General features: G+C 38.8%; 1 protein-coding gene across 2 annotated transcripts in view; it reads left to right on the forward strand.

Annotated features, from left to right (window-relative positions):
• The window catches only part of atrip (ATR interacting protein), a 50868-nt gene extending 23836 nt beyond the window's left edge, over positions 1–27032 (forward strand). For both annotated transcript variants that reach the window (XM_061977614.1, XM_061977615.1), the window contains exons 14-18: positions 2258–2349; positions 4024–4107; positions 9782–9863; positions 9928–10122; positions 26850–27032. In XM_061977614.1, coding sequence (XP_061833598.1) covers positions 2258–2349; positions 4024–4107; positions 9782–9863; positions 9928–10122; positions 26850–26872 — 476 coding nt within the window. In that variant the 3' untranslated portion in view covers positions 26873–27032. The remainder of the gene's footprint in view (positions 1–2257; positions 2350–4023; positions 4108–9781; positions 9864–9927; positions 10123–26849) is intronic.
• The last annotated feature ends 323 nt before the right edge of the window (positions 27033–27355 follow it).

Below are 27355 nucleotides of genomic sequence, written 5' to 3' on the forward strand. Positions count from 1 at the left end.
ATATCGTTTGCTTTTATCCTCTTTGTATATAATTAGGGCCCGCATGGCCCATTGTATAAGGACTCCCAAAGGGAGTCCTTATGCAATGGGACATAAGGACCTATTGAATTTGTAAGGTTTTATTCTTTATTCTTTATTCTTCCGCCGCCACATTAAACTGTAATTTGACCCACTTAACATGCTTCAAAACTCACCATATTTGACCCACACATCAGGACTGGCAAAAATTGTGATTTAATAAAAAAACCTAACCCCAAATCTCAAAATTGTGCTCTAGCGCAATTTTTTAATAAAACGCACAAAAACTGCTCCTCGGATGAAATAACTGACAAAACTGCCTGTAACTCCCACTGGGAAGGTCGGAGAGACATGAAACAAAAACCTCTATGTAGGTCTCACTTAGACCTACATTTCATAAATTGACAACCCCCAGCAAAAATCAGCAGGAAGTTTGCTATTCCCCCTTCAAAACAAATTTTTTGTAAAAACCGGTCACCTTCCTTCAAAAACTATGTCCTCTGAGTGCGTTTGTCGTTTCGGCTTCAAACTAACACAGGAGAGAGATTAAACCCTTGTGTATAAAATAACAGAACAGCGTTTTAATACCTGCTCCGGTTTTGATTTTATGACCCTTCAAAGACCCGCTGCGCTGATGCTGCTGCGCTACTGTTTTTTTAAGATGGCTGCTTAAAAGCAGGAAGCACCAGCGTGCCTACACAATGCAGACAAGGTAGGTACACTAGACAAAAGTATTGGGACACTTATGACTACCACCGGACAAAAGTATTGGGACACTTAGGCCGAAAACTGGACAAAAGTATTGGGACACTTAGGCCGAAAACTGGACAAAAGTATTGGGACACTTGGGACTACCGTACAACTTGACAAAAGTATTGGGACACTTAGGACTACAACTTGCCAAAAGTATTGGGACACTTGGGACTAAAACTGGACAAAGGTATTGGGACACTTAGGACTATCACCTGCCAAATACGCGGGCCCGACCAACGCTGCTTGCAGCTTTAATTTACTTTTGCATTTCTAATGACACATTATCTGTATGTAATATTGGCTGCATTTCAGATAGTTGTTTGTGTGCCATGTTGTTCCAGACCACAGCAAACATTAACTAGCTTGCCAAAGATTGTAATAAATCTATTCAAAGAATGAAGCCTGCCGTTTCCTTTAACTTGGAAACACACATCTATACCTTTGGCCATTAAAAGCCAGTAATTTCCAGGGGTTATCTCACATTCTGAGTAGCCTCTGATTTACTAATGGTTTCTAATGTTGTAAAAATGTGGCAAACAAATATTACATTTCAACATTTCTGTCAACGAAGATTTGCTTCAGACCGCGACACATACCGTATTTTTCGGAGTATAAGTCGCTCCGGAGTATAAGTCGCACCGGCCAAAAATGCATAATAAAGAAGGAAAAAAACATAGGTATATAAGTCGCACTTGACTAAAAGTCGCATTTTTTGGGGAAATGTATTTGATAAAAGCCAACAGCAAGAATAGACATTTGAAAGGCAATTTAAAATAAATAAAGAATAGTGAACAACAGGCTGAATAAGTGTACGTTATATGAGGCATAAATAACCAACTGGTATGTTAACGTAACATATTATGGTAAGAGTCATTCAAATAACTATAACATATAGAACATGCTCAACGTTTACCAAACAATCTGTCACTCCTAATCGCTAAATCCCATGAAATCTTATACAGTACATCTAGTCTCTTACGTGAATGAGATAAATAATATTATTTGATATTTTACGCTAATGTGTTCATCATTTCACACATAAGTCGCTCCTGAGTATAAGTCGCACCCCCGGCCAAACTATGAAAAAAACTGTGACTTATAGTCCAAAAAATACGGTAGTCATCTTGATAGTAGGCTATTACAGCTAATATAGACACTTAAGTCATGTGTTGCCTTCAATATAAGACTTATATACGGCTTTTAAATTTTTGCGGCTCCAGACAGATTTGTTTTTTGTATTTTTGATCCAATGTGGCTCTTACAACGTTTTGGGTTGCCGACCCCTGCTCTGGTGGAACGCCACAGATTTCGCTGGTTTAGGCGTGAGTCAATTGCGCCATCTGCTGGCTGCTGTCAAATAGTGCGCACTTGTCAGCCTCCACGGTTCATTGCGAGTGCACAGCATAAGCGCTGTTGTTATAAAAGTTACTTCATGATAAATGTGAATGGATCCAACAATTGGTGATCATGTGACGCTTGTATGCAGAGCCCTGCGTGATCCTAAGGCTGCTGCAGTACGTGCGAAACAGACCAGCCAAGCTGACGTTACAGCCTCAGCTCATCTTGTTGGACCTGCAGGTGAGCTACACACACATAGACCTGGGCCGATAGTCAGGAAGTCAATTAACCAAACGATAAATGAAAATGAATTAACCGCCGTGTGCATGCGTTGTCATGGGCTGCAAGTTGATATCTGTCTATAACCTGATGGCTTCTATGTTCGCTACCTCTCTTTGTTTATAATGTATCTTTTCTGTCGGATCTACTCTCTATTTTATGCTGCGGCTGTTACATATACTGTAATATTGTACATGGTAATTGTTATATATTGTATATATCAGTGATTTTCAACCACTGTGCTGCGGCACACTAGTGTGCCGTGAGATATTGTCTGGTGTGCCGTGGAAAACTATGCAACTTCACCTAATTGGTCCAAAAAATATTTTTTGCAAATCAATAATCATAATAATGTGCCGTTGTCTAGTGCCTGTGCTGTGTAGAGCTTGGCAGGGTAACCATGTAATACTCCATATCAGTAGGTGGCAGCAGGTAGTTCATTGCTTTGTAGAAGTCGGAACGCGTCAAGGATGGTTTGTCGTGATCCCAATATGCAGAGCACAGCGGGAGACAGCGTGCAGGTAAAAAAAGGTATGTAACGCTTAAACCAAAAATGAACAAAAGGCACTGAAGCATAGGGATGGCTATGTAAAACTGAACTAGCTACAAAGTCGACAAAAACAGAATGCTGGACGACAGCAAAAACTTGCAGCGTGTGGAGCAGAGACGGCGTCCACAAAGCACATCCGTACATGACACGACAATCAACAATGTCCCCACAAAGAAGGATAGCGTACGCACAACTTAAATAGCCTTGATTGCCAAAACAAAGCAGGTACGGGCAATAGCAGTCAAAGGAAGGCATGAAGCTGCTACAGGAGAACACCAACAAAACAGGAAAAGTCACCAAAATAACAGCGCAAGACAGGAACTAAAGCACTACACGCAGGAAACAACAACAAACTCAAAATAAGGCACGACGACCTGGTGGAGTTTCATTTTTTAACCTTTTCTGCTGGTGGTGTGCCTCCCTATTTTTTTTAAGAAAAAAATGTGCCTTGGCTCAAAAAAGGTTGAAAAACACTGGTATATATTATATAATAATATAATATATCAGTATTTATTATATACTGTATATATAATATGTAAATGTTACATATATGTGATATTTTATATTGCTACATTTTTAGTCTACTTTGTACCTGCATTATCCTTTCCACCCTTACACTTTCCATCCTTTGTAACCGAGCTACTGTGTCGAAACAATTTCCCTTGTGGATCAATAAAGTTTGTCTAAGTGTAAGTGGCAGAACGGCCCGTCCTCGCAGCAGCTGCGGGCGTTTGTACTACAAATAAACGCTAGTAATAATTACCACGACAGGACTCTTTGTTAGTGTTACTGTATTCAATTAAAATGATCGAAAAACTGTGATTGATAACTGCACTTTGATAACGTTATAGAAGGACTAGCGCAGGGGTCTCCAAACTTTTTGACTCGGTGGCCGCATTGGGTTAAGAAAATCTAGCCGAGGGCCGGGATGTCGAAAATTAATTAGAAAGGACAGACTTTAAAAAAATATATTTTTTTTTTAACTTGGGACTTCCCGCGGGCCGGATTTTGTACGCTGGCGGGCCGGATCCGTAGTTAGGGGACCCCTGGACTAGGTGTTTAATTTGGTGTTGGTTTTGGTTCAGGTGGTTCGATTGTTGAGGCGACTCTCGCAGACCGCAGAGAGCTGGATCAGCAGGCAGTGCGGCAGCTGTCAGTGCTACACTGAGGTAGGTCAAGCCCAGCACTATTTGGGGGTTTTATCACAGGGGTGTCAAACTCGTTTTAGCTCAGGGGCCGCGGGGAGGAAAATCTATTCCGGGCTGGTAAAAGTATGGCATTAAAACTTAAAAATAAAGACAACTTCCGATTTTTTTCTTTGTCTTACTTTGGCCAAAAATAGAACAAGCACATTCTGAAAATGTACACATTACAAATAGTCCTCTTGGCATAGTACTTCAAGTTCGTTTCAAATTCCAAGAAAAAAATTGGTGCAGTTTCAAAAACACCATGAAGAAGTTTCAAGTTTTATTGGTCACATGCAGAGTACACCACAGTCAAATGCTCTTCAGATATTGCATACAGTGGGATCCAAACACTAGTAGCAGAATCTAATACACTAAATACAAACATTTGAATAGCTCTGATGTACAAGACAATAAGTTACAGTAGTTATGGTAGAGGTATCAGTACAAGTAGAAGTACAGTAGTCACATACAGTACCAGTGCAAGATCAAATAGTATTACAGTATAGGAAGCAACAAATATTAAGGTGTCTACAGTTCTTTGGCAGTTGAGTAGTGACGATAGTATGAACAAAGGTAATGGAACAGTATGACTTCTTTATACTCTTGTTCTTACATTATTCGTCATTGAATTAAGAGTATTGTAGTCAGAACAAAATGAACTTAGACTTTGTTTTAACAATTTTATTTACAAAGCCATTAAACTTTAAGCTCTTCCTGTTTAGGATTCTCACGTTGGCAGTTCACCTTTAAAAGCGTTTGGAAAAGCAACCAAGCGGTTTCCTCAAACCACCACATTGGTAAAATCCACAAATGCCACAACACGTTCATTTATCATCATTCAAATATTACAATTACGGTATTTTTCGGACTATAAGTCGCAGTTTTTTTTCATAGTTTGGCCGGGGGTGCGACTTATACTCAGGAGCGACTTACGTGTGAAATGATTAACACATTATAATATTATTGATCTCATTCACGTAAGAGACTAGACGTATAAGATTTCATGGGATTTAGCGATTAGGAGTGACAGATTGTATAGCATGTTCTATATGTTATAGTTATTTGAATGACTCTTACCATAATATGTTACGTTAACATACCAGTTGGTTGTTTATGCCTCATATAACGTACACTTATTCAGCCTGATTTATTTTAAATTGCCTTTCAAATGTCTATTCTTGCTGTTGGCTTTTATCAAATACATTTCCCCAAAAAATGCGACTTATTTATGTTTTTTTCCTTCTTTATTATGCATTTTCGTCCGGTGCGACTTACACTCCAGGGCGACTTATACTCCGAAAAATACGGTACAATATGAACAAAACAGATATCAAAATGACATCGTAGCCCAAATCCAGGAAACATAGATTTAAGCATAAAATAAAATAGAACAAATACAACAAATGGAGAAACACACATTTTTACAATGGAGTCCAGGGTGCGCATCGTGCAGTCAACCAATTGCTAGCGCTGTATGGAAATCTAACTAAAAAGATGTTGGACAAGTTTATTTAAGTCTTTGCATCTTACCATTTCGTTATTTTATCCGTTGAGTGGATAATTGACAATGATACTGCCGCCACAACAGGAGCAGCTGATTGCTTCCACCTGCGCTGATTGGAGTAGCGGCAGCCAATCCAGAGGGCGCTTAAAGTCAGCTGATAGGTCATTGTTAAACACCTCATGTGGGACGGGGGTTACACTTGAATTGCTATTGTGACATCCAGTGGACACATTTAAAACAGCAGTTTCTTTCATTAAAAAATGACACCTCTGTTTTATCACCATCATAATATTAGTAGTGGACTTAAACGTACAGTCGTGGTCAAAAGTTTACATAGACTTGTAAAGAACATCATGTCATGGGTGTGTTGAGCTCCCAATCATTTCTACAACTCTTATTTTTTTGTGATGTAGTGATTGGAGCACATACTTGTTGTTCACAAAAAACATTCATGAAGTTTGCTTCTTTTATGAATTTATTATGGCTCTACTGAAAATGTGAGGGTCAAAAGTATACATACAGCAATGTTAATATTTGCTTACATGTCCCTTGGCAAGTTTACCTGCAATAAGGCGCTTTTGGTAGCCATCCACAAGCTTCTGCTTGACCACTTGACCACTAAATTGCTGCAGTTCAGCTAAATGTGTTGCTTTTCTGACATGGACTTGTTTCTTCAGCATTGTCCACACGTTTAAGTCAGGACTTTGGGAAGGCCATTCTAAAACCTTCATTCTAGCCTGATTTAGCCATTCTTTTACCACTTTTGAGGTGTGTTTGGGGTCATTGTCCTGTTGGAACACCCAACTGCGCCCAAGACCCAACCTCTGGGCTGATGATTTCAGCTTGTCCTGAACAATTTGGAGCTAATCCTCCTTTTTCATTGTCCCATTTAAAGCAGCAGTTCCATTGGCAGCAAAACAGGCCCAGAGAATAATATGTCGGAGGCAGATATTTACATATATCCGAATTTAAGTGTTACTTCTTTTTATTTCATTGTCATATTACAAAACAGCTAGTGTTTTTCTTCCAAATGTGGTCTTTTGGTTGTCTGCAAAACTGTGTGCTTAACCTTGAAGTGAGGAATGTTAGAGAGAGCGATAATAAGCATTTGTTTTGGCTTGAGAGACATGACTGCCAGGGGGGGAGGAAGAGAGACTTAAGAGGAGAGGGGTTTTGGTCGGGGTGGGGGTGGGGGGTGGGGGGGGACCATCTTGGCGGCGCGATAGAATGTTCTATACTGGACTGGTCTAAATGTATATATATATATATATATGCAAAGCTTTGCAAATATATTACAAAATACCTATTCTGTCTCTGGTGGTTTTTCAACTGAGCTTTAAGTGTCGTAAAGAGCTGGGGAGCGACTTGTGACTTGAATTCCCTGGGAGGAACAACTGGTCCAAAACGCAACAATTACTTCACTGCAAAAAGTCAGTGTTCAAAAACAATGAAAAAAAATACAAAAATGAGGGGTATTTTATTTAAACTAAGCAAAATTATCTGCCAATAGAACAAGAAAATTTGGCTTGTCAAGACTTTCCAAAACAAGTCAAATTAGCTAACTTCAATGAACCCAAAAATACCTTAAAATAAGTATATTCTCACTAATAACAAGTGCACTTTTCTTGGTAGAAAAAAAAAATAGACCTTTTTGCTCAATATGTTGAAAAATATTCCTAAATGAAGTAAATACGAGTGCCATTATCTTGACATAATGATATGCGCTAGGCATTACATTTCTTGAAAGCAGCAAACTTATACTAAAAACTCATTTATTGTTCTTAATGGAAAGGCAACAAGGCAAGCGCTTGTTACTCTCGGGGTCTCCTAGCCGCTCAGGCAAATCATATTGTCTAAAAATGCATTTTTCCATGGATAACATGACATCATCGCGCCAAGTGTGTGTTCTTTCAGTCAATTAGTGTGCATATATACAGCCCGGCCCCCGGACAAAATTGTTTTAATTGTAATTTTGAAGAATTTATCTGAATGTGCATGATCTATTTCTGTTCAAAATTGTTAGAAATGTCATATGTTAAATGTTTAAATATTAACTGTCAGTTTACTGTACTGTGCCAACTGTACTACTATATGAGTACATATTTTCTATTGTTTCATTGAAAATAAAACAGCAAAGTCCATTTGGCTGTCATCTGTTTTAATTATGAGACATTTCATGCTTGAAATAAGAAATTATTACCGTATTTTTCAGAGTATAAGTCGCTCCGGAGTATAAGTCGCACCGGCCGAAAATGCACAATAAAGAAGGAAAAAAACCATATATAAGTCGCACTGGAGTATAAGTGGCATTTTTTGGTTAAATGTATTTGATAAAAGCCAACAGCAAGAATAGACATTTGAAAGGCAATTTAAAATAAATGAAGAATAGTGAACAACAGGCTGAATAAGTGTACGTTATATGAGGCATAAATAAGCAACTGGTATGTTAACGTAACATATTATGGTAAGAGTCATTCAAATAACTATAACATATAGAACATGCTATACGTTTACCAAACAATCTGTCACTCCTAATCGCTAAATCCCATGAAATCTTTTTCCTCTGTGTCACCTCTGGTATGCGTCCCACTAGCGTCCTTTCTTTCTGCTGCTCGATTGCTGTTCTCTGCAGCATATGTCACTACGTCCAGCTTGTAACCTGCAGTATATGATTTCCTTTTTGGTGCCATTTTAGTTCAGTCCTTCTCAGTTTTTATAAGTTATACGTTTTTTTTATCATAAACAATTACAAATGTATTAAAAACTAAGAAATCACATTTGTTAGTTTAAGTTCATTTTTTACCACATTTGTTATGTTACAGCTTTATTCCAAAAGAGAAAAACAATTATTTTTGTCCTCAAAATTCTACACCCCTTTATTCGATGTGATAGCTTAGTTAAATTAATTTTTTCCCACATTTGTTATGTTACAGCCTTATTCCAAAATAGAAAAAAAATATTTTCCCTCAAAATTCCACAAACAATACTCCATAAATAATTTTTTGCAAATGTATTCGAAATAAAAAATAAGAAGTCTTATGTAAATATGTGATGTGATTCCTCAAAATTCTACACCCTATGAGGAGAATGTGAAAATGTTTAGAATTTTTTGTGACTTTATTAAAAATAAAAAAAACTATAAAATCTTATCTGATTTTGTAGTTATTTATTTTTACAAAACTTGCAAAAATGTCTAAGAAATATCTTTCACTTTGTCATTATGGGGTATTGTGTTCAGAATTTTGAGGTAAAAATGTAATTTAATTCCATATTGGAATAAGACTATGACAATAAGTTACCGCGATTGTTGATGTGATCCATTTTAATAGCTCCGGCAATAGCGTATAGCATATAGCAGTTAGCATATCATGGCCCATAATGCACTTCTGCCATGACTCGCCCCCGCCGAATTCTTATTGGTTGGCGTGTGAGTGACGATTGCTGACATTTTCTTCGTCGCTCACACGAATGAGATAAATAATATTATTTGATATTTTACATGAATGTGTTAATAATTTCACACATATGTCGCTCCGGAGTATTCGTCGCACCCACGGCCAACTATGAAAAAAACCTCGACTTATAGTCCGAAAAATACGGTACTTTAAAAAAGTAGTTTTATACTTGTGAGTGTTGATGACACAGCTTTGATATTCTAGTTTCAAGCATGTTTTACTCAATATAGGTCATCAAATCTCAGCAACAAGCTGTAATATCTTACTGACACATCATTTAGGACCAAAACCCTTAAAACAAGTAAAACACTCTAACATAAAATCTGCTTAGTGAGAAGAATGATCTTATCAGACAGAAAATAAGCAAATATCACCCTTATTTGAGATATTTCATCTTACTTAGATTTCACTTTTTGCAGTGTACCACCACCATGCTTGACGGTAGGGATGGTGTTCCTGGGATTAAAGGCCTCACCTTTGCTCCTCCAAACATATTACACTTGAATTGCTATTGCGACATCCAGTGGACACATTTAAAACAGCAGTTTATTTCATAAAAAAATGCAGCTCACCTTTATATTTAGCAAACTGATCTTGCGGGCCTGATACGTTTTATCAGCATTATAATATAAGTAGTGGACTTAAAGGTATGTGCACTCACACGTTCATCAGAAATGCAAGTGTGTATGTGTGTCAGCTGGTTCAGACGGTGGTGATCGTTTTGCATCGTCAGTGGATGGACCTCCAGGACTCTCCCGAGCCAACGGACAGCTCGTCAGGTCAGTTTCCAAGCCCCGCCTCCTCCCCCTGGTATCCAACAGTGAAGTCAACTCCTCTCCGCAGACCTCGGACCACGCCCGGATCACAACTCCCCGCCGTGGTCCCTGCTCAGGGAAGGCGTGCAGCTGCTGCACTGGCTGCTCCACCATCACGCCAGCTTCTACGACAGCTGCCAGCCGCTGCTGCACATGTACGACCAGGTGATCCCGGCTCTGCGGGACACGCTGAGGATGGTCCCCCAGCTGAGCGAGAGCGAAGGTGAAGTACGGTACACGCATGTTCATTTCCTTGACTGATCGCTTATATTTTCCCCTGACAAAAATAAGAGGATAAATATCAAAACAAATGAGACCATAACACAATTACCTGACACTTTACTCAACAAGAATGTTGACAGAAACAAAATACAATCTTATTTATTTCGTCTTGTAGATAGGTGGGACAAGTTGGGAATATATCCAACCACACATTTTGTCAGGTTTAAGCACCAAACTACCGGGTATCTATTAAACAGAACAAAAAGCAAGGAATCAGGCAGAGACAGTTACATTTTGCTCATGTGGAGAACGCATAAATCAAATCAAATCAAATCCACTTCATTTATAAATCACATTTAAAACTTACCACAGGGGTAGCCAAAGTGCTGTACAATGGGCAGGTTAAAAGATAAGAGAACCCAGCAAACACAACACAAACAGAGCACGATAAAAAATAAGACACGTATGTGGATCTAAAACACACGTATGTGGATCTAAAACACAGGTATGTGTAGGGACGGCGTGGCGCAGTGGGAAAATGGCCGTGCGCGACCCGAGGGTCCCTGGTTCAATCCCCACCTAGTACCAACCTCGTCATGTCCGTTGTGTCCTGAGCAAGACACTTCACCCTTGCTCCTGATGGGTGCTGGTTAGCGCCTTGCATGGCATCTCCCTCCATCAGTGTGTGAATGTGTGTGTGAATGGATAAATGTGGAAGTAGTGTCAAAGCGCTTTGAGTACCTTGAAGGTAGAAAAGCGCTATACAAGTACAACTCATTTATTTATTTATCTAAAACACACATATGTGGATCTAAAACACAGGTATGTGGATCTAAAACACGGACGTTGATCTAAAACACAGGTGTGTGTATCTAAAACACAGGTATGCAGATTTAAAACACGTACACTGATCTAAAACACACGTATGTGGATCTAAAACACAGGTATGTGGATCTAAAACTTGTATGTGGATCTAAAACACACGTATGTGGATCTAAAACACGTATGTGGATCTAAAACACACGTACGTGGATCTAAAACACAGGTATGTGGATCTAAAACACACGTATGCGGATTTAAAACACGTACACTGATCTAAAACACGTATGTGGATCTAAAACACACGTATGTGGATCTAAAACACGTACGTGGATCTAAAACACGTATGTGGATCTAAAACACACGTATGTGGATCTAAAACACACGTACGTGGATCTAAAACACAGGTATGTGGATCTAAAACACACGTATGCGGATTTAAAACACGTACACTGATCTAAAACACGTATGTGGATCTAAAACACACGTATGTGGATCTAAAACACGTACGTGGATCTAAAACACAGGTACGTAGATCTAAAACACACGTATGCGGATTTAAAATACGTACACTAAAACACACGTTTGTGGATCTAAAACACAGATATGTGGATCTAAAAAACACGTATGTGGATCTAAAACACAGGTATGTGGATCTAAAACACGTATGTGGATCTATAACACGTATGTGGATCTATAACACGTATGTGGATCTAAAACACATGTACGTGGATCTAAAGCACAGATATGTGGATCTAAAACACAGGTATGGGGATCTAAAGCACAGGTATGTGGATCTAAAACACAGGTATGTGGATCTAAAACACACGTATGCGGATTTAAAATACGTACACTAAAACACACGTTTGTGGATCTAAAACACAGATATGTGGATCTAAAACACAGGTATGTGGATCTAAAACACACGTATGTGGATCTAAAACACACGTATGTGGATCTAAAACACGTACGTGGATCTAAAACACGTATGTGGATCTAAAACACAGATATGTGGATCTAAAACGCACGTATGTGGATCTAAAACACACGTATGCGGATTTAAAACACGTACAGTATTTTTTGGACTATAAGTCGCAGTTTTTTTCATAGGTTGGCCGGGCTCCAGTGCGACTTATATATGTTTTTTTAATTTTTTATTATGCATTTTCGGCTGGTGCGACTTATACTCCGAAAAATACGGTACACTGATCTAAAACACAGATATGTGGATCTAAAACACACGTACTGTACGTGGATCTAAAACACAGGTATGTGGATCTAAAACACACGTACGTGGATCTAAAACACACGTATGTGGATCTAAAACACAGGTACGTGGATCTAAAACACACATATGTAGATCTAAAACACACGTATGCGGATCTAAAGCACACGTATGTGGATCTAAAGCACACGTACACTAATCTAAAACACACGTATGTGGATCTAAAACACAGGTACGTGGATCTAAAACACACATATGTGGATCTAAAACACACGTATGCGGATCTAAAGCACACGTATGTGGATCTAAAACACACGTATGCGGATTTAAAACACGTACACTAATCTAAAACACACGTATGTGGATCTAAAACACAGGTACGTGGATCTAAAACACACATATGTGGATCTAAAACACACGTATGCGGATCTAAAGCACACGTATGTGGATCTAAAACACACGTATGCGGATTTAAAACACGTACACTAATCTAAAACACACGTATGTGGATCTAAAACACAGGTACGTGGATCTAAAGCACACGTATGTGGATCTAAAACACACGTATGTGGATCTAAAACACACGTATGCGGATTTAAAACACGTACACTAATCTAAAACACACGTATGTGGATCTAAAACACACGTATGTGGATCTAAAACACAGGTACGTGGATCTAAAACACATATGTGGATCTAAAACACACGTATGCGGATCTAAAGCACACGTATGTGGATCTAAAGCACACGTACACTAATCTAAAACACACGTATGTGTATCTAAAACACAGGTACGTAGATCTAAAACACACGTATGCGGATTTAAAATACGTACACTAAAACACACGTTTGTGGATCTAAAACACAGATATGTGGATCTAAAAAACACGTATGTGGATCTAAAACACAGGTATGTGGATCTAAAACACGTATGTGGATCTATAACACGTATGTGGATCTATAACACGTATGTGGATCTAAAACACATGTACGTGGATCTAAAGCACAGATATGTGGATCTAAAACACAGGTATGGGGATCCAAAGCACAGGTATGTGGATCTAAAACACAGGTATGGGGATCTAAAACACACGTATGCGGATTTAAAATACGTACACTAAAACACACGTTTGTGGATCTAAAACACAGATATGTGGATCTAAAACACAGGTATGTGGATCTAAAACACACGTATGTGGATCTAAAACACACGTATGTGGATCTAAAACACGTACGTGGATCTAAAACACGTATGTGGATCTAAAACACAGATATGTGGATCTAAAACGCACGTATGTGGATCTAAAACACACGTATGCGGATTTAAAACACGTACAGTATTTTTTGGACTATAAGTCGCAGTTTTTTTCATAGGTTGGCCGGGCTCCAGTGCGACTTATATATGTTTTTTTTATTTTTTATTATGCATTTTCGGCTGGTGCGACTTATACTCCGAAAAATACGGTACACTGATCTAAAACAGATATGTGGATCTAAAACACACGTACTGTACGTGGATCTAAAACACAGGTATGTGGATCTAAAACACACGTACGTGGATCTAAAACACACGTATGTGGATCTAAAACACAGGTACGTGGATCTAAAACACACATATGTGGATCTAAAACACACGTATGCGGATCTAAAGCACACGTATGTGGATCTAAAGCACACGTACACTAATCTAAAACACACGTATGTGGATCTAAAACACAGGTACGTGGATCTAAAACACACATATGTGGATCTAAAACACACGTATGCGGATCTAAAGCACACGTATGTGGATCTAAAGCACACGTATGTGGATCTAAAACACACGTATGCGGATTTAAAACACGTACACTAATCTAAAACACACGTATGTGGATCTAAAACACAGGTACGTGGATCTAAAGCACACGTATGTGGATCTAAAACACACGTATGTGGATCTAAAACACACGTATGCGGATTTAAAACACGTACACTAATCTAAAACACACGTATGTGGATCTAAAACACACGTATGTGGATCTAAAACACAGGTACGTGGATCTAAAACACACATATGTGCATCTAAAACACACGTATGCGGATCTAAAGCACACGTATGTGGATCTAAAGCACACGTACACTAATCTAAAACACACGTATGTGTATCTAAAACACAGGTACGTAGATCTAAAACACACGTATGCGGATTTAAAATACGTACACTAAAACACACGTTTGTGGATCTAAAACACAGATATGTGGATCTAAAAAACACGTATGTGGATCTAAAACACAGGTATGTGGATCTAAAACACACGTACTGTACGTGGATCTAAAACACAGGTATGTGGATCTAAAACACACGTACGTGGATCTAAAACACAGGTACGTGGATCTAAAACACAGGTACGTGGATCTAAAACACACATATGTGGATCTAAAACACACGTATGTGGATCTAAAACACAGGTACGTGGATCTAAAACACACATATGTGGATCTAAAACACACGTATGCGGATCTAAAGCACACGTATGTGGATCTAAAGCACACGTACACTAATCTAAAACACACGTATGTGGATCTAAAACACAGGTACGTGGATCTAAAACACACATGTGGATCTAAAACACACGTATGCGGATCTAAAGCACACGTATGTGGATCTAAAGCACACATATGTGGATCTAAAACACACGTATGCGGATTTAAAACACGTACACTAATCTAAAACACACGTATGTGGATCTAAAACACAGGTACGTGGATCTAAAGCACACGTATGTGGATCTAAAACACACGTATGTGGATCTAAAACACACGTATGCGGATTTAAAACACGTACACTAATCTAAAACACACGTATGTGGATCTAAAACACACGTATGTGGATCTAAAACACAGGTACGTGGATCTAAAACACACATATGTGGATCTAAAACACACGTATGCGGATCTAAAGCACACGTACACTAATCTAAAACACACGTACACTAATCTAAAACACACGTATGTGTATCTAAAACACAGGTACGTAGATCTAAAACACACGTATGCGGATTTAAAATACGTACACTAAAACACACGTTTGTGGATCTAAAACACAGATATGTGGATCTAAAAAACACGTATGTGGATCTAAAACACAGGTATGTGGATCTAAAACACACGTACTGTACGTGGATCTAAAACACAGGTATGTGGATCTAAAACACACGTACGTGGATCTAAAACACACGTATGTGGATCTAAAACACAGGTACGTGGATCTAAAACACACATGTGGATCTAAAACACACGTATGCGGATCTAAAGCACACGTATGTGGATCTAAAGCACACGTATGTGGATCTAAAACACACGTATGCGGATTTAAAACACGTACACTAATCTAAAACACACGTATGTGGATCTAAAACACAGGTACGTGGATCTAAAGCACACGTATGTGGATCTAAAACACACGTATGTGGATCTAAAACACACGTATGCGGATTTAAAACACGTACACTAATCTAAAACACACGTATGTGGATCTAAAACACACGTATGTGGATCTAAAACACAGGTACGTGGATCTAAAACACACATATGTGGATCTAAAACACACGTATGCGGATCTAAAGCACACGTACACTAATCTAAAACACACGTACACTAATCTAAAACACACGTATGTGTATCTAAAACACAGGTACGTAGATCTAAAACACACGTATGCGGATTTAAAATACGTACACTAAAACACACGTTTGTGGATCTAAAACACAGATATGTGGATCTAAAAAACACGTATGTGGATCTAAAACACAGGTATGTGGATCTAAAACACACGTACTGTACGTGGATCTAAAACACAGGTATGTGGATCTAAAACACACGTACGTGGATCTAAAACACACGTATGTGGATCTAAAACACAGGTACGTGGATCTAAAACACACATATGTGGATCTAAAACACACGTATGCGGATCTAAAGCACACGTATGTGGATCTAAAGCACACGTATGTGGATCTAAAACACACGTATGCGGATTTAAAACACGTACACTAATCTAAAACACACGTATGTGGATCTAAAACACAGGTACGTGGATCTAAAGCACACGTATGTGGATCTAAAACACACGTATGTGGATCTAAAACACACGTATGCGGATTTAAAACACGTACACTAATCTAAAACACACGTATGTAGATCTAAAACACACGTATGTGGATCTAAAACACAGATATGTGGATCTAAAACACAAGTATGTGGATTTAAAACACGTACGTGGATCTAAAACACACGTACGTGGATCTAAAACACGTACGTGGATCTAAAACACGTATGTGGATCTAAAACACACGGACGTGGATCTAAAACACATGTATGTGGATCTAAAACACACGTATGCAGATCCAAAACACACGTACATGGATCTAAAACACACGTACGTGGATCTAAAACACGTATGTTGATCTAAAACACACGTATGTGGATCTAAAACACGTATGTGGATCTAAAACACGTATGTTGATCTAAAACACACGTATGTGGATCTAAAACACACGTATGCAGATCCAAAACACACGTACGTGGATCTAAAACACAGGTATGTGGATCTAAAACACGTATGTGGATCTAAAACACACGTATGCAGATCTAAAACACACGTATGCGGATCTAAAACACACGTACGTGGATCTAAAACACACGTATGTGGATCTTAAACACGTATGTGGATCTAAAACACAGGTATGTGGATCTTAAACACGTATGTGGATCTAAAACACAGGTATGTGGATCTAAAACACACGTATGTGGCTCTAAAACACGTACATGGATCTAAAACACACGTATGTGGATCTAAAACACACGTACGTGGATCTAAAACACGTATGTGGATCTAAAACACAGGTATGTGGATCTAAAACACACGTATGTGGCTCTAAAACACGTACGTGGATCTAAAACACACGTATGCAGATCTAAAACACACGTATGCGGATCTAAACCACACGTACGTGGATCTAAAACACACGTATGTGGATCTTAAACACGTATGTGGATCTAAAACACAGGTATGTGGATCTAAAACACACGTATGTGGATCTTAAACACGTATGTGGATCTAAAACACAGGTATGTGGATCTAAAACACACGTACACTAATCTAAAACACACGTATGTGTATCTAAAACACAGGTACGTAGATCTAAAACACACGTATGCGGATTTAAAATACGTACACTAAAACACACGTTTGTGGATCTAAAACACAGATATGTGGATCTAAAAAACACGTATGTGGATCTAAAACACAGGTATGTGGATCTAAAACACGTATGTGGATCTATAACACGTATGTGGATCTAAAACACATGTACGTGGATCTAAAGCACAGATATGTGGATCTAAAACACAGGTATGGGGATCTAAAGCACAGGTATGTGGATCTAAAACACAGGTATGGGGATCTAAAACACACGTATGCGGATTTAAAATACGTACACTAAAACACACGTTTGTGGATCTAAAACACAGATATGTGGATCTAAAACACAGGTATGTGGATCTAAAACACACGTATGTGGATCTAAAACACACGTATGTGGATCTAAAACACGTACGTGGATCTAAAACACGTATGTGGATCTAAAACACAGATATGTGGATCTAAAACGCACGTATGCGGATTTAAAACACGTACAGTATTTTTTGGACTATAAGTCGCAGTTTTTTTCATAGGTTGGCCGGGCTCCAGTGCGACTTATATATGTTTTTTTAATTTTTTATTATGCATTTTCGGCTGGTGCGACTTATACTCCGAAAAATACGGTACACTGATCTAAAACACAGATATGTGGATCTAAAACACACGTACTGTACGTGGATCTAAAACACAGGTATGTGGATCTAAAACACACGTACGTGGATCTAAAACACACGTATGTGGATCTAAAACACACGTACGTGGATCTAAAACACACATATGTGGATCTAAAACACACGTATGCGGATCTAAAGCACACGTATGTGGATCTAAAGCACACGTACACTAATCTAAAACACACGTATGTGGATCTAAAACACAGGTACGTGGATCTAAAACACACATATGGGGATCTAAAACACACGTATGCGGATCTAAAGCACACGTATGTGGATCTAAAGCACACGTATGTGGATCTAAAACACACGTATGCGGATTTAAAACACGTACACTAATCTAAAACACACGTATGTGGATCTAAAACACAGGTACGTGGATCTAAAGCACACGTATGTGGATCTAAAACACACGTATGTGGATCTAAAACACACGTATGCGGATTTAAAACACGTACACTAATCTAAAACACACGTATGTAGATCTAAAACACACGTATGTGGATCTAAAACACAGATATGTGGATCTAAAACACAAGTATGTGGATTTAAAACACGTACGTGGATCTAAAACACACGTACGTGGATCTAAAACACGTACGTGGATCTAAAACACGTATGTGGATCTAAAACACACGGACGTGGATCTAAAACACATGTATGTGGATCTAAAACACACGTATGCAGATCCAAAACACACGTACATGGATCTAAAACACACGTACGTGGATCTAAAACACGTATGTTGATCTAAAACACACGTATGTGGATCCAAAACACGTATGTGGATCTAAAACACGTATGTTGATCTAAAACACACGTATGTGGATCTAAAACACACGTATGCAGATCCAAAACACACGTACGTGGATCTAAAACACAGGTATGTGGATCTAAAACACGTATGTGGATCTAAAACACACGTATGCAGATCTAAAACACACGTATGCGGATCTAAAACACACGTACGTGGATCTAAAACACACGTATGTGGATCTTAAACACGTATGTGGATCTAAAACACAGGTATGTGGATCTTAAACACGTATGTGGATCTAAAACACAGGTATGTGGATCTAAAACACACGTATGTGGCTCTAAAACACGTACATGGATCTAAAACACACGTATGTGGATCTAAAACACACGTACGTGGATCTAAAACACGTATGTGGATCTAAAACACAGGTATGTGGATCTAAAACACACGTATGTGGCTCTAAAACACGTACGTGGATCTAAAACACACGTATGCAGATCTAAAACACACGTATGCGGATCTAAACCACACGTACGTGGATCTAAAACACACGTATGTGGATCTTAAACACGTATGTGGATCTAAAACACAGGTATGTGGATCTAAAACACACGTATGTGGATCTTAAACACGTATGTGGATCTAAAACACAGGTATGTGGATCTAAAACACACGTATGTGGCTCTAAAACACGTACATGGATCTAAAACACACGTATGCAGATCCAAAACACACGTACGTGGATCTAAAACACAGGTATGTGGATCTAAAACACGTACGTGGATCTAAAACACGTATGTGGATCTAAAACACAGATATGTGGATCTAAAACGCACGTATGCGGATTTAAAACACGTACAGTATTTTTTGGACTATAAGTCGCAGTTTTTTTCATAGGTTGGCCGGGCTCCAGTGCGACTTATATATGTTTTTTTAATTTTTTATTATGCATTTTCGGCTGGTGCGACTTATACTCCGAAAAATACGGTACACTGATCTAAAACACAGATATGTGGATCTAAAACACACGTACTGTACGTGGATCTAAAACACAGGTATGTGGATCTAAAACACACGTACGTGGATCTAAAACACACGTATGTGGATCTAAAACACACGTACGTGGATCTAAAACACACATATGTGGATCTAAAACACACGTATGCGGATCTAAAGCACACGTATGTGGATCTAAAGCACACGTACACTAATCTAAAACACACGTATGTGGATCTAAAACACAGGTACGTGGATCTAAAACACACATATGGGGATCTAAAACACACGTATGCGGATCTAAAGCACACGTATGTGGATCTAAAGCACACGTATGTGGATCTAAAACACACGTATGCGGATTTAAAACACGTACACTAATCTAAAACACACGTATGTGGATCTAAAACACAGGTACGTGGATCTAAAGCACACGTATGTGGATCTAAAACACACGTATGTGGATCTAAAACACACGTATGCGGATTTAAAACACGTACACTAATCTAAAACACACGTATGTAGATCTAAAACACACGTATGTGGATCTAAAACACAGATATGTGGATCTAAAACACAAGTATGTGGATTTAAAACACGTACGTGGATCTAAAACACACGTACGTGGATCTAAAACACGTACGTGGATCTAAAACACGTATGTGGATCTAAAACACACGGACGTGGATCTAAAACACATGTATGTGGATCTAAAACACACGTATGCAGATCCAAAACACACGTACATGGATCTAAAACACACGTACGTGGATCTAAAACACGTATGTTGATCTAAAACACACGTATGTGGATCCAAAACACGTATGTGGATCTAAAACACGTATGTTGATCTAAAACACACGTATGTGGATCTAAAACACACGTATGCAGATCCAAAACACACGTACGTGGATCTAAAACACAGGTATGTGGATCTAAAACACGTATGTGGATCTAAAACACACGTATGCAGATCTAAAACACACGTATGCGGATCTAAAACACACGTACGTGGATCTAAAACACACGTATGTGGATCTTAAACACGTATGTGGATCTAAAACACAGGTATGTGGATCTTAAACACGTATGTGGATCTAAAACACAGGTATGTGGATCTAAAACACACGTATGTGGCTCTAAAACACGTACATGGATCTAAAACACACGTATGTGGATCTAAAACACACGTACGTGGATCTAAAACACGTATGTGGATCTAAAACACAGGTATGTGGATCTAAAACACACGTATGTGGCTCTAAAACACGTACGTGGATCTAAAACACACGTATGCAGATCTAAAACACACGTATGCGGATCTAAACCACACGTACGTGGATCTAAAACACACGTATGTGGATCTTAAACACGTATGTGGATCTAAAACACAGGTATGTGGATCTAAAACACACGTATGTGGATCTTAAACACGTATGTGGATCTAAAACACAGGTATGTGGATCTAAAACACACGTATGTGGCTCTAAAACACGTACATGGATCTAAAACACACGTATGCAGATCCAAAACACACGTACGTGGATCTAAAACACAGGTATGTGGATCTAAAACACGTATGTGGATCTAAAACACACGTATGCAGATCTAAAACACACGTATGCGGATCTAAAACACACGTACGTGGATCTAAAACACACGTATGTGGATCTTAAACACGTATGTGGATCTAAAACACAGGTATGTGGATCTTTAACACGTACGTGGATCTAAAACACAGGTATGTGGATCTAAAACACACGTATGTGGCTCTAAAACACGTACATGGATCTAAAACACACGTATGTGGATCTAAAACACACGTACGTGGATCTAAAACACGTATGTGGATCTAAAACACAGGTATGTGGATCTAAAACACACGTATGTGGCTCTAAAACACGTACGTGGATCTAAAACACACGTACGTGGATCTAAAACACACGTATGTGGATCTTAAACACGTATGTGGATCTAAAACACAGGTATGTGGATCTAAAACACACGTATGTGGATCTTAAACACGTATGTGGATCTAAAACACACGTACGTGGATCTAAAACACACGTATGTGGATCTTAAACACGTATGTGGATCTAAAACACAGGTATGTGGATCTTTAACACGTACGTGGATCTAAAACACAGGTATGTGGATCTAAAACACAGGTATGTGGATCTAAAACACACGTATGTGGCTCTAAAACACGTACATGGATCTAAAACACACGTATGTGGATCTAAAACACACGTACGTGGATCTAAAACACGTATGTGGATCTAAAACACAGGTATGTGGATCTAAAACACACGTATGTGGCTCTAAAACACGTACGTGGATCTAAAACACACGTACGTGGATCTAAAACACACGTATGTGGATCTTAAACACGTATGTGGATCTAAAACACAGGTATGTGGATCTAAAACACACGTATGTGGATCTTAAACACGTATGTGGATCTAAAACACACGTACGTGGATCTAAAACACACGTATGTGGATCTTAAACACGTATGTGGATCTAAAACACAGGTATGTGGATCTTTAACACGTACGTGGATCTAAAACACAGGTATGTGGATCTAAAACACACGTATGTGGCTCTAAAACACGTACATGGATCTAAAACACACGTATGTGGATCTAAAACACACGTATGTGGATCTAAAACACACGTACGTGGATCTAAAACACGTATGTGGATCTAAAACACAGGTATGTGGATCTAAAACACACGTATGTGGCTCTAAAACACGTACGTGGATCTAAAACACACGTACGTGGATCTAAAACACACGTATGTGGATCTTAAACACGTATGTGGATCTAAAACACAGGTATGTGGATCTAAAACACACGTATGTGGATCTTAAACACGTATGTGGATCTAAAACACAGGTATGTGGATCTTTAACACGTACGTGGATCTAAAACACAGGTATGTGGATCTTAAACACGTATGTGGATCTAAAACACAGGTATGTGGATCTTTAACACGTACGTGGATCTAAAACACAGGTATGTGGATCTAAAACACACGTATGTGGCTCTAAAACACGTACATGGATCTAAAACACACGTATGTGGATCTAAAACACACGTACGTGGATCTAAAACACGTATGTGGATCTAAAACACAGGTATGTGGATCTAAAACACACGTATGTGGCTCTAAAACACGTACGTGGATCTAAAACACACGTACGTGGATCTAAAACACACGTATGTGGATCTTAAACACGTATGTGGATCTAAAACACAGGTATGTGGATCTAAAACACGTATGTGGCTCTAAAACACGTACGTGGATCTAAAACACACGTACGTGGATCTAAAACACACGTATGTGGATCTTAAACACGTATGTGGATCTAAAACACAGGTATGTGGATCTAAAACACACGTACGTGGATCTAAAACACGTATGTGGATCTAAAACACAGGTATGTGGATCTAAAACACACGTATGTGGCTCTAAAACACGTACGTGGATCTAAAACACACGTATGCAGATCTAAAACACACGTATGCGGATCTAAACCACACGTACGTGGATCTAAAACACACGTATGTGGATCTTAAACACGTATGTGGATCTAAAACACAGGTATGTGGATCTAAAACACACGTATGTGGATCTTAAACACGTATGTGGATCTAAAACACAGGTATGTGGATCTAAAACACACGTATGTGGCTCTAAAACACGTACATGGATCTAAAACACACGTATGCAGATCCAAAACACACGTACGTGGATCTAAAACACAGGTATGTGGATCTAAAACACGTATGTGGATCTAAAACACACGTATGCAGATCTAAAACACACGTATGCGGATCTAAAACACACGTACGTGGATCTAAAACACACGTATGTGGATCTTAAACACGTATGTGGATCTAAAACACAGGTATGTGGATCTTTAACACGTACGTGGATCTAAAACACAGGTATGTGGATCTAAAACACACGTATGTGGCTCTAAAACACGTACATGGATCTAAAACACACGTATGTGGATCTAAAACACACGTACGTGGATCTAAAACACGTATGTGGATCTAAAACACAGGTATGTGGATCTAAAACACACGTATGTGGCTCTAAAACACGTACGTGGATCTAAAACACACGTACGTGGATCTAAAACACACGTATGTGGATCTTAAACACGTATGTGGATCTAAAACACAGGTATGTGGATCTAAAACACACGTATGTGGATCTTAAACACGTATGTGGATCTAAAACACACGTACGTGGATCTAAAACACACGTATGTGGATCTTAAACACGTATGTGGATCTAAAACACAGGTATGTGGATCTTTAACACGTACGTGGATCTAAAACACAGGTATGTGGATCTAAAACACACGTATGTGGCTCTAAAACACGTACATGGATCTAAAACACACGTATGTGGATCTAAAACACACGTACGTGGATCTAAAACACGTATGTGGATCTAAAACACAGGTATGTGGATCTAAAACACACGTATGTGGCTCTAAAACACGTACGTGGATCTAAAACACACGTACGTGGATCTAAAACACACGTATGTGGATCTTAAACACGTATGTGGATCTAAAACACAGGTATGTGGATCTAAAACACACGTATGTGGATCTTAAACACGTATGTGGATCTAAAACACACGTACGTGGATCTAAAACACACGTATGTGGATCTTAAACACGTATGTGGATCTAAAACACAGGTATGTGGATCTTTAACACGTACGTGGATCTAAAACACAGGTATGTGGATCTAAAACACACGTATGTGGCTCTAAAACACGTACATGGATCTAAAACACACGTATGTGGATCTAAAACACACGTACGTGGATCTAAAACACGTATGTGGATCTAAAACACAGGTATGTGGATCTAAAACACACGTATGTGGCTCTAAAACACGTACGTGGATCTAAAACACACGTACGTGGATCTAAAACACACGTATGTGGATCTTAAACACGTATGTGGATCTAAAACACAGGTATGTGGATCTAAAACACACGTATGTGGATCTTAAACACGTATGTGGATCTAAAACACAGGTATGTGGATCTAAAACACACGTATGTGGCTCTAAAACACGTACATGGATCTAAAACACACGTATGTGGATCTAAAACACACGTACGTGGATCTAAAACACGTATGTGGATCTAAAACACAGGTATGTGGATCTAAAACATACGTATGTGGATCTAAAACACAGGTATGCAGATCTAAAACACACGTATGTGGATCTAAAACACGTATGTGGATCTAAAACACAGGTATGTGGATCTAAAACACAGGTATGTGGATCTAAAACACACGTACGTGGATCTAAAACACGTATGTGGATCTAAAACACAGGTATGTGGATCTAAAACATACGTATGTGGATCTAAAACACAGGTATGCAGATCTAAAACACACGTATGTGGATCTAAAACACGTATGTGGATCTAAAACACAGGTATGTGGATCTAAAACACAGGTATGTGGATCTAAAACACACGTATGTGGCTCTAAAACACAGGTATGTGGATCTAAAACACACGTATGCGGATCTAAAACACGTATGTGGATCTAAAACACAGGTATGTGGATCTAAAACACACGTATGTGGCTTTAAAACACGTACGTGGATCTAAAACACGCGTATGTGGATCTAAAACACACGTACGTGGATCTAAAACACGTATGTGGATCTAAAACACAGGTATGTGGATCTAAAACATACGTATGTGGATCAAAACACACGTATGCAGATCTAAAACACACGTATGTGGATCTAAAACACGTATGTGGATCTAAAACTTGTATGTGGATCTAAAACACAGGTATGTGGATCTAAAACACACGTATGCGGATCCAAAACACGTATGTGGATCTAAAACACAGGTATGTGGATCTAAAACACACGTATGTGGCTTTAAAACACGTACGTGGATCTAAAACACACGTATGTGGATCTAAAACACACGTACGTGGATCTAAAACACATATGTGGATCTAAAACACAGGTATGTGGATCTAAAACATACGTATGTGGATCTAAAACACACGTATGCAGATCTAAAACACACGTATGTGGATCTAAAACACGTATGTGGATCTAAAACTTGTATGTGGATCCAAAACACAGGTATGTGGATCTAAAACACACGTATGCGGATCCAAAACACGTACGTGGCTCTAAAACACAGGTATGTGGATCTAAAACACACGTACACGGATATAAAACTCACGTACGCAAATCTAAAACACAAGTACGCAGATCTACAAAAGTCAAAAGCAGTGAAGTTGGCACGTTGTGTAAATGGTAAATAAAAAGAGAATACATCCATCCATCTTGAAGCGGGCGGGGACAACAGCTCCAGCAGACTTGCCTCTCCAGAGCAACATTAGCAACTACATCCCTCCATTCTACTCTAATGGATTCTTCATTCATCACTCCCAACAACGTTTGCACGTTTTACAACATAACTAAAACTATTCTTACTTACTAACATAGTAGTGTTTCATTGCATATTTATACTTGCTATCATAATGTAATGAAGCGAGCGTCGTTCGCATTAGCTACTATGCTAACACGTTTACCAGTGTCTGTGTTAGTATCATTACCTTACAAAGGCATTCTTTTTGTATTGTTTGTTTCGTTAACTCCTCAGTAAATTCACCAAAACGTCACCGTGGAGTTATTGAGTCTGTTTAGCTAGTGGGTCCATGACCATTACTTCTGTTTTGTTTGATCAGCCGTTTTACTGCCGCGTAACAGACACCGTTTGGAAGCAATTAAGGAATATAAATAAACATTACTAAAATGTCTGTGTAAATAACTAATTTCACAAAGTATATATCGGTGGCTAATATATGGAAAACTATTTTTTTTCTTCTAAAATGTAGTGGGTGTGGCTTCGCTATATAACAGTGCACTCTACGGTGCGGAAAATATGGTCGATGACGGAAATGTGACTAAAACTAAAATACATTTTCGTCAAAAGACTGAAACTAAATTAAAAAGTGCTTTTTTGTAACATTTTCCTGTTTCCCATCCATCAGAGCTGGTGTTGGAGGAAATCTAACGGCCGCCATGACACGGATTGTTGCTCCTGATTGATTCATTGAGCGAGCAATCATGATGGACACTTGTTGTGATACCACTTCGGTATGATACGCCATAAAACTGAGCTTACTGTCTTTGAACATTTAACAATAAAACATCACGATCCTGGTAATGTGATACACAGTTCCACTTTTGATATCATCCCCCAACTTACCTTGTACACCACAAACTGGAGTGAACCTCGACTTTACCTTGTGCGACCCGAGCACCTGAAAGATCCACTCTGGAGTCGTCCCGGTCCGATATCGGCAAAAAGCAAGTATTGGCCTGCATCTAAAATCCAGTCCAAAACAAGGGAGTCCGTCCCAGACCTGCTCCAGCATGTCATGTGATCACAACACTTCTGTTCGACTAATATTACTAGATCGCGCCCTAAAAGTATGTATGTGCTGATATCGTATCGGTACTGGATGATACTCACGACTCCGTTTTGGTACCGTGC

This window comes from Nerophis lumbriciformis, linkage group LG18, assembly GCF_033978685.3.
Source record: "Nerophis lumbriciformis linkage group LG18, RoL_Nlum_v2.1, whole genome shotgun sequence".
Classification (NCBI taxonomy): domain Eukaryota; kingdom Metazoa; phylum Chordata; class Actinopteri; order Syngnathiformes; family Syngnathidae; genus Nerophis; species Nerophis lumbriciformis.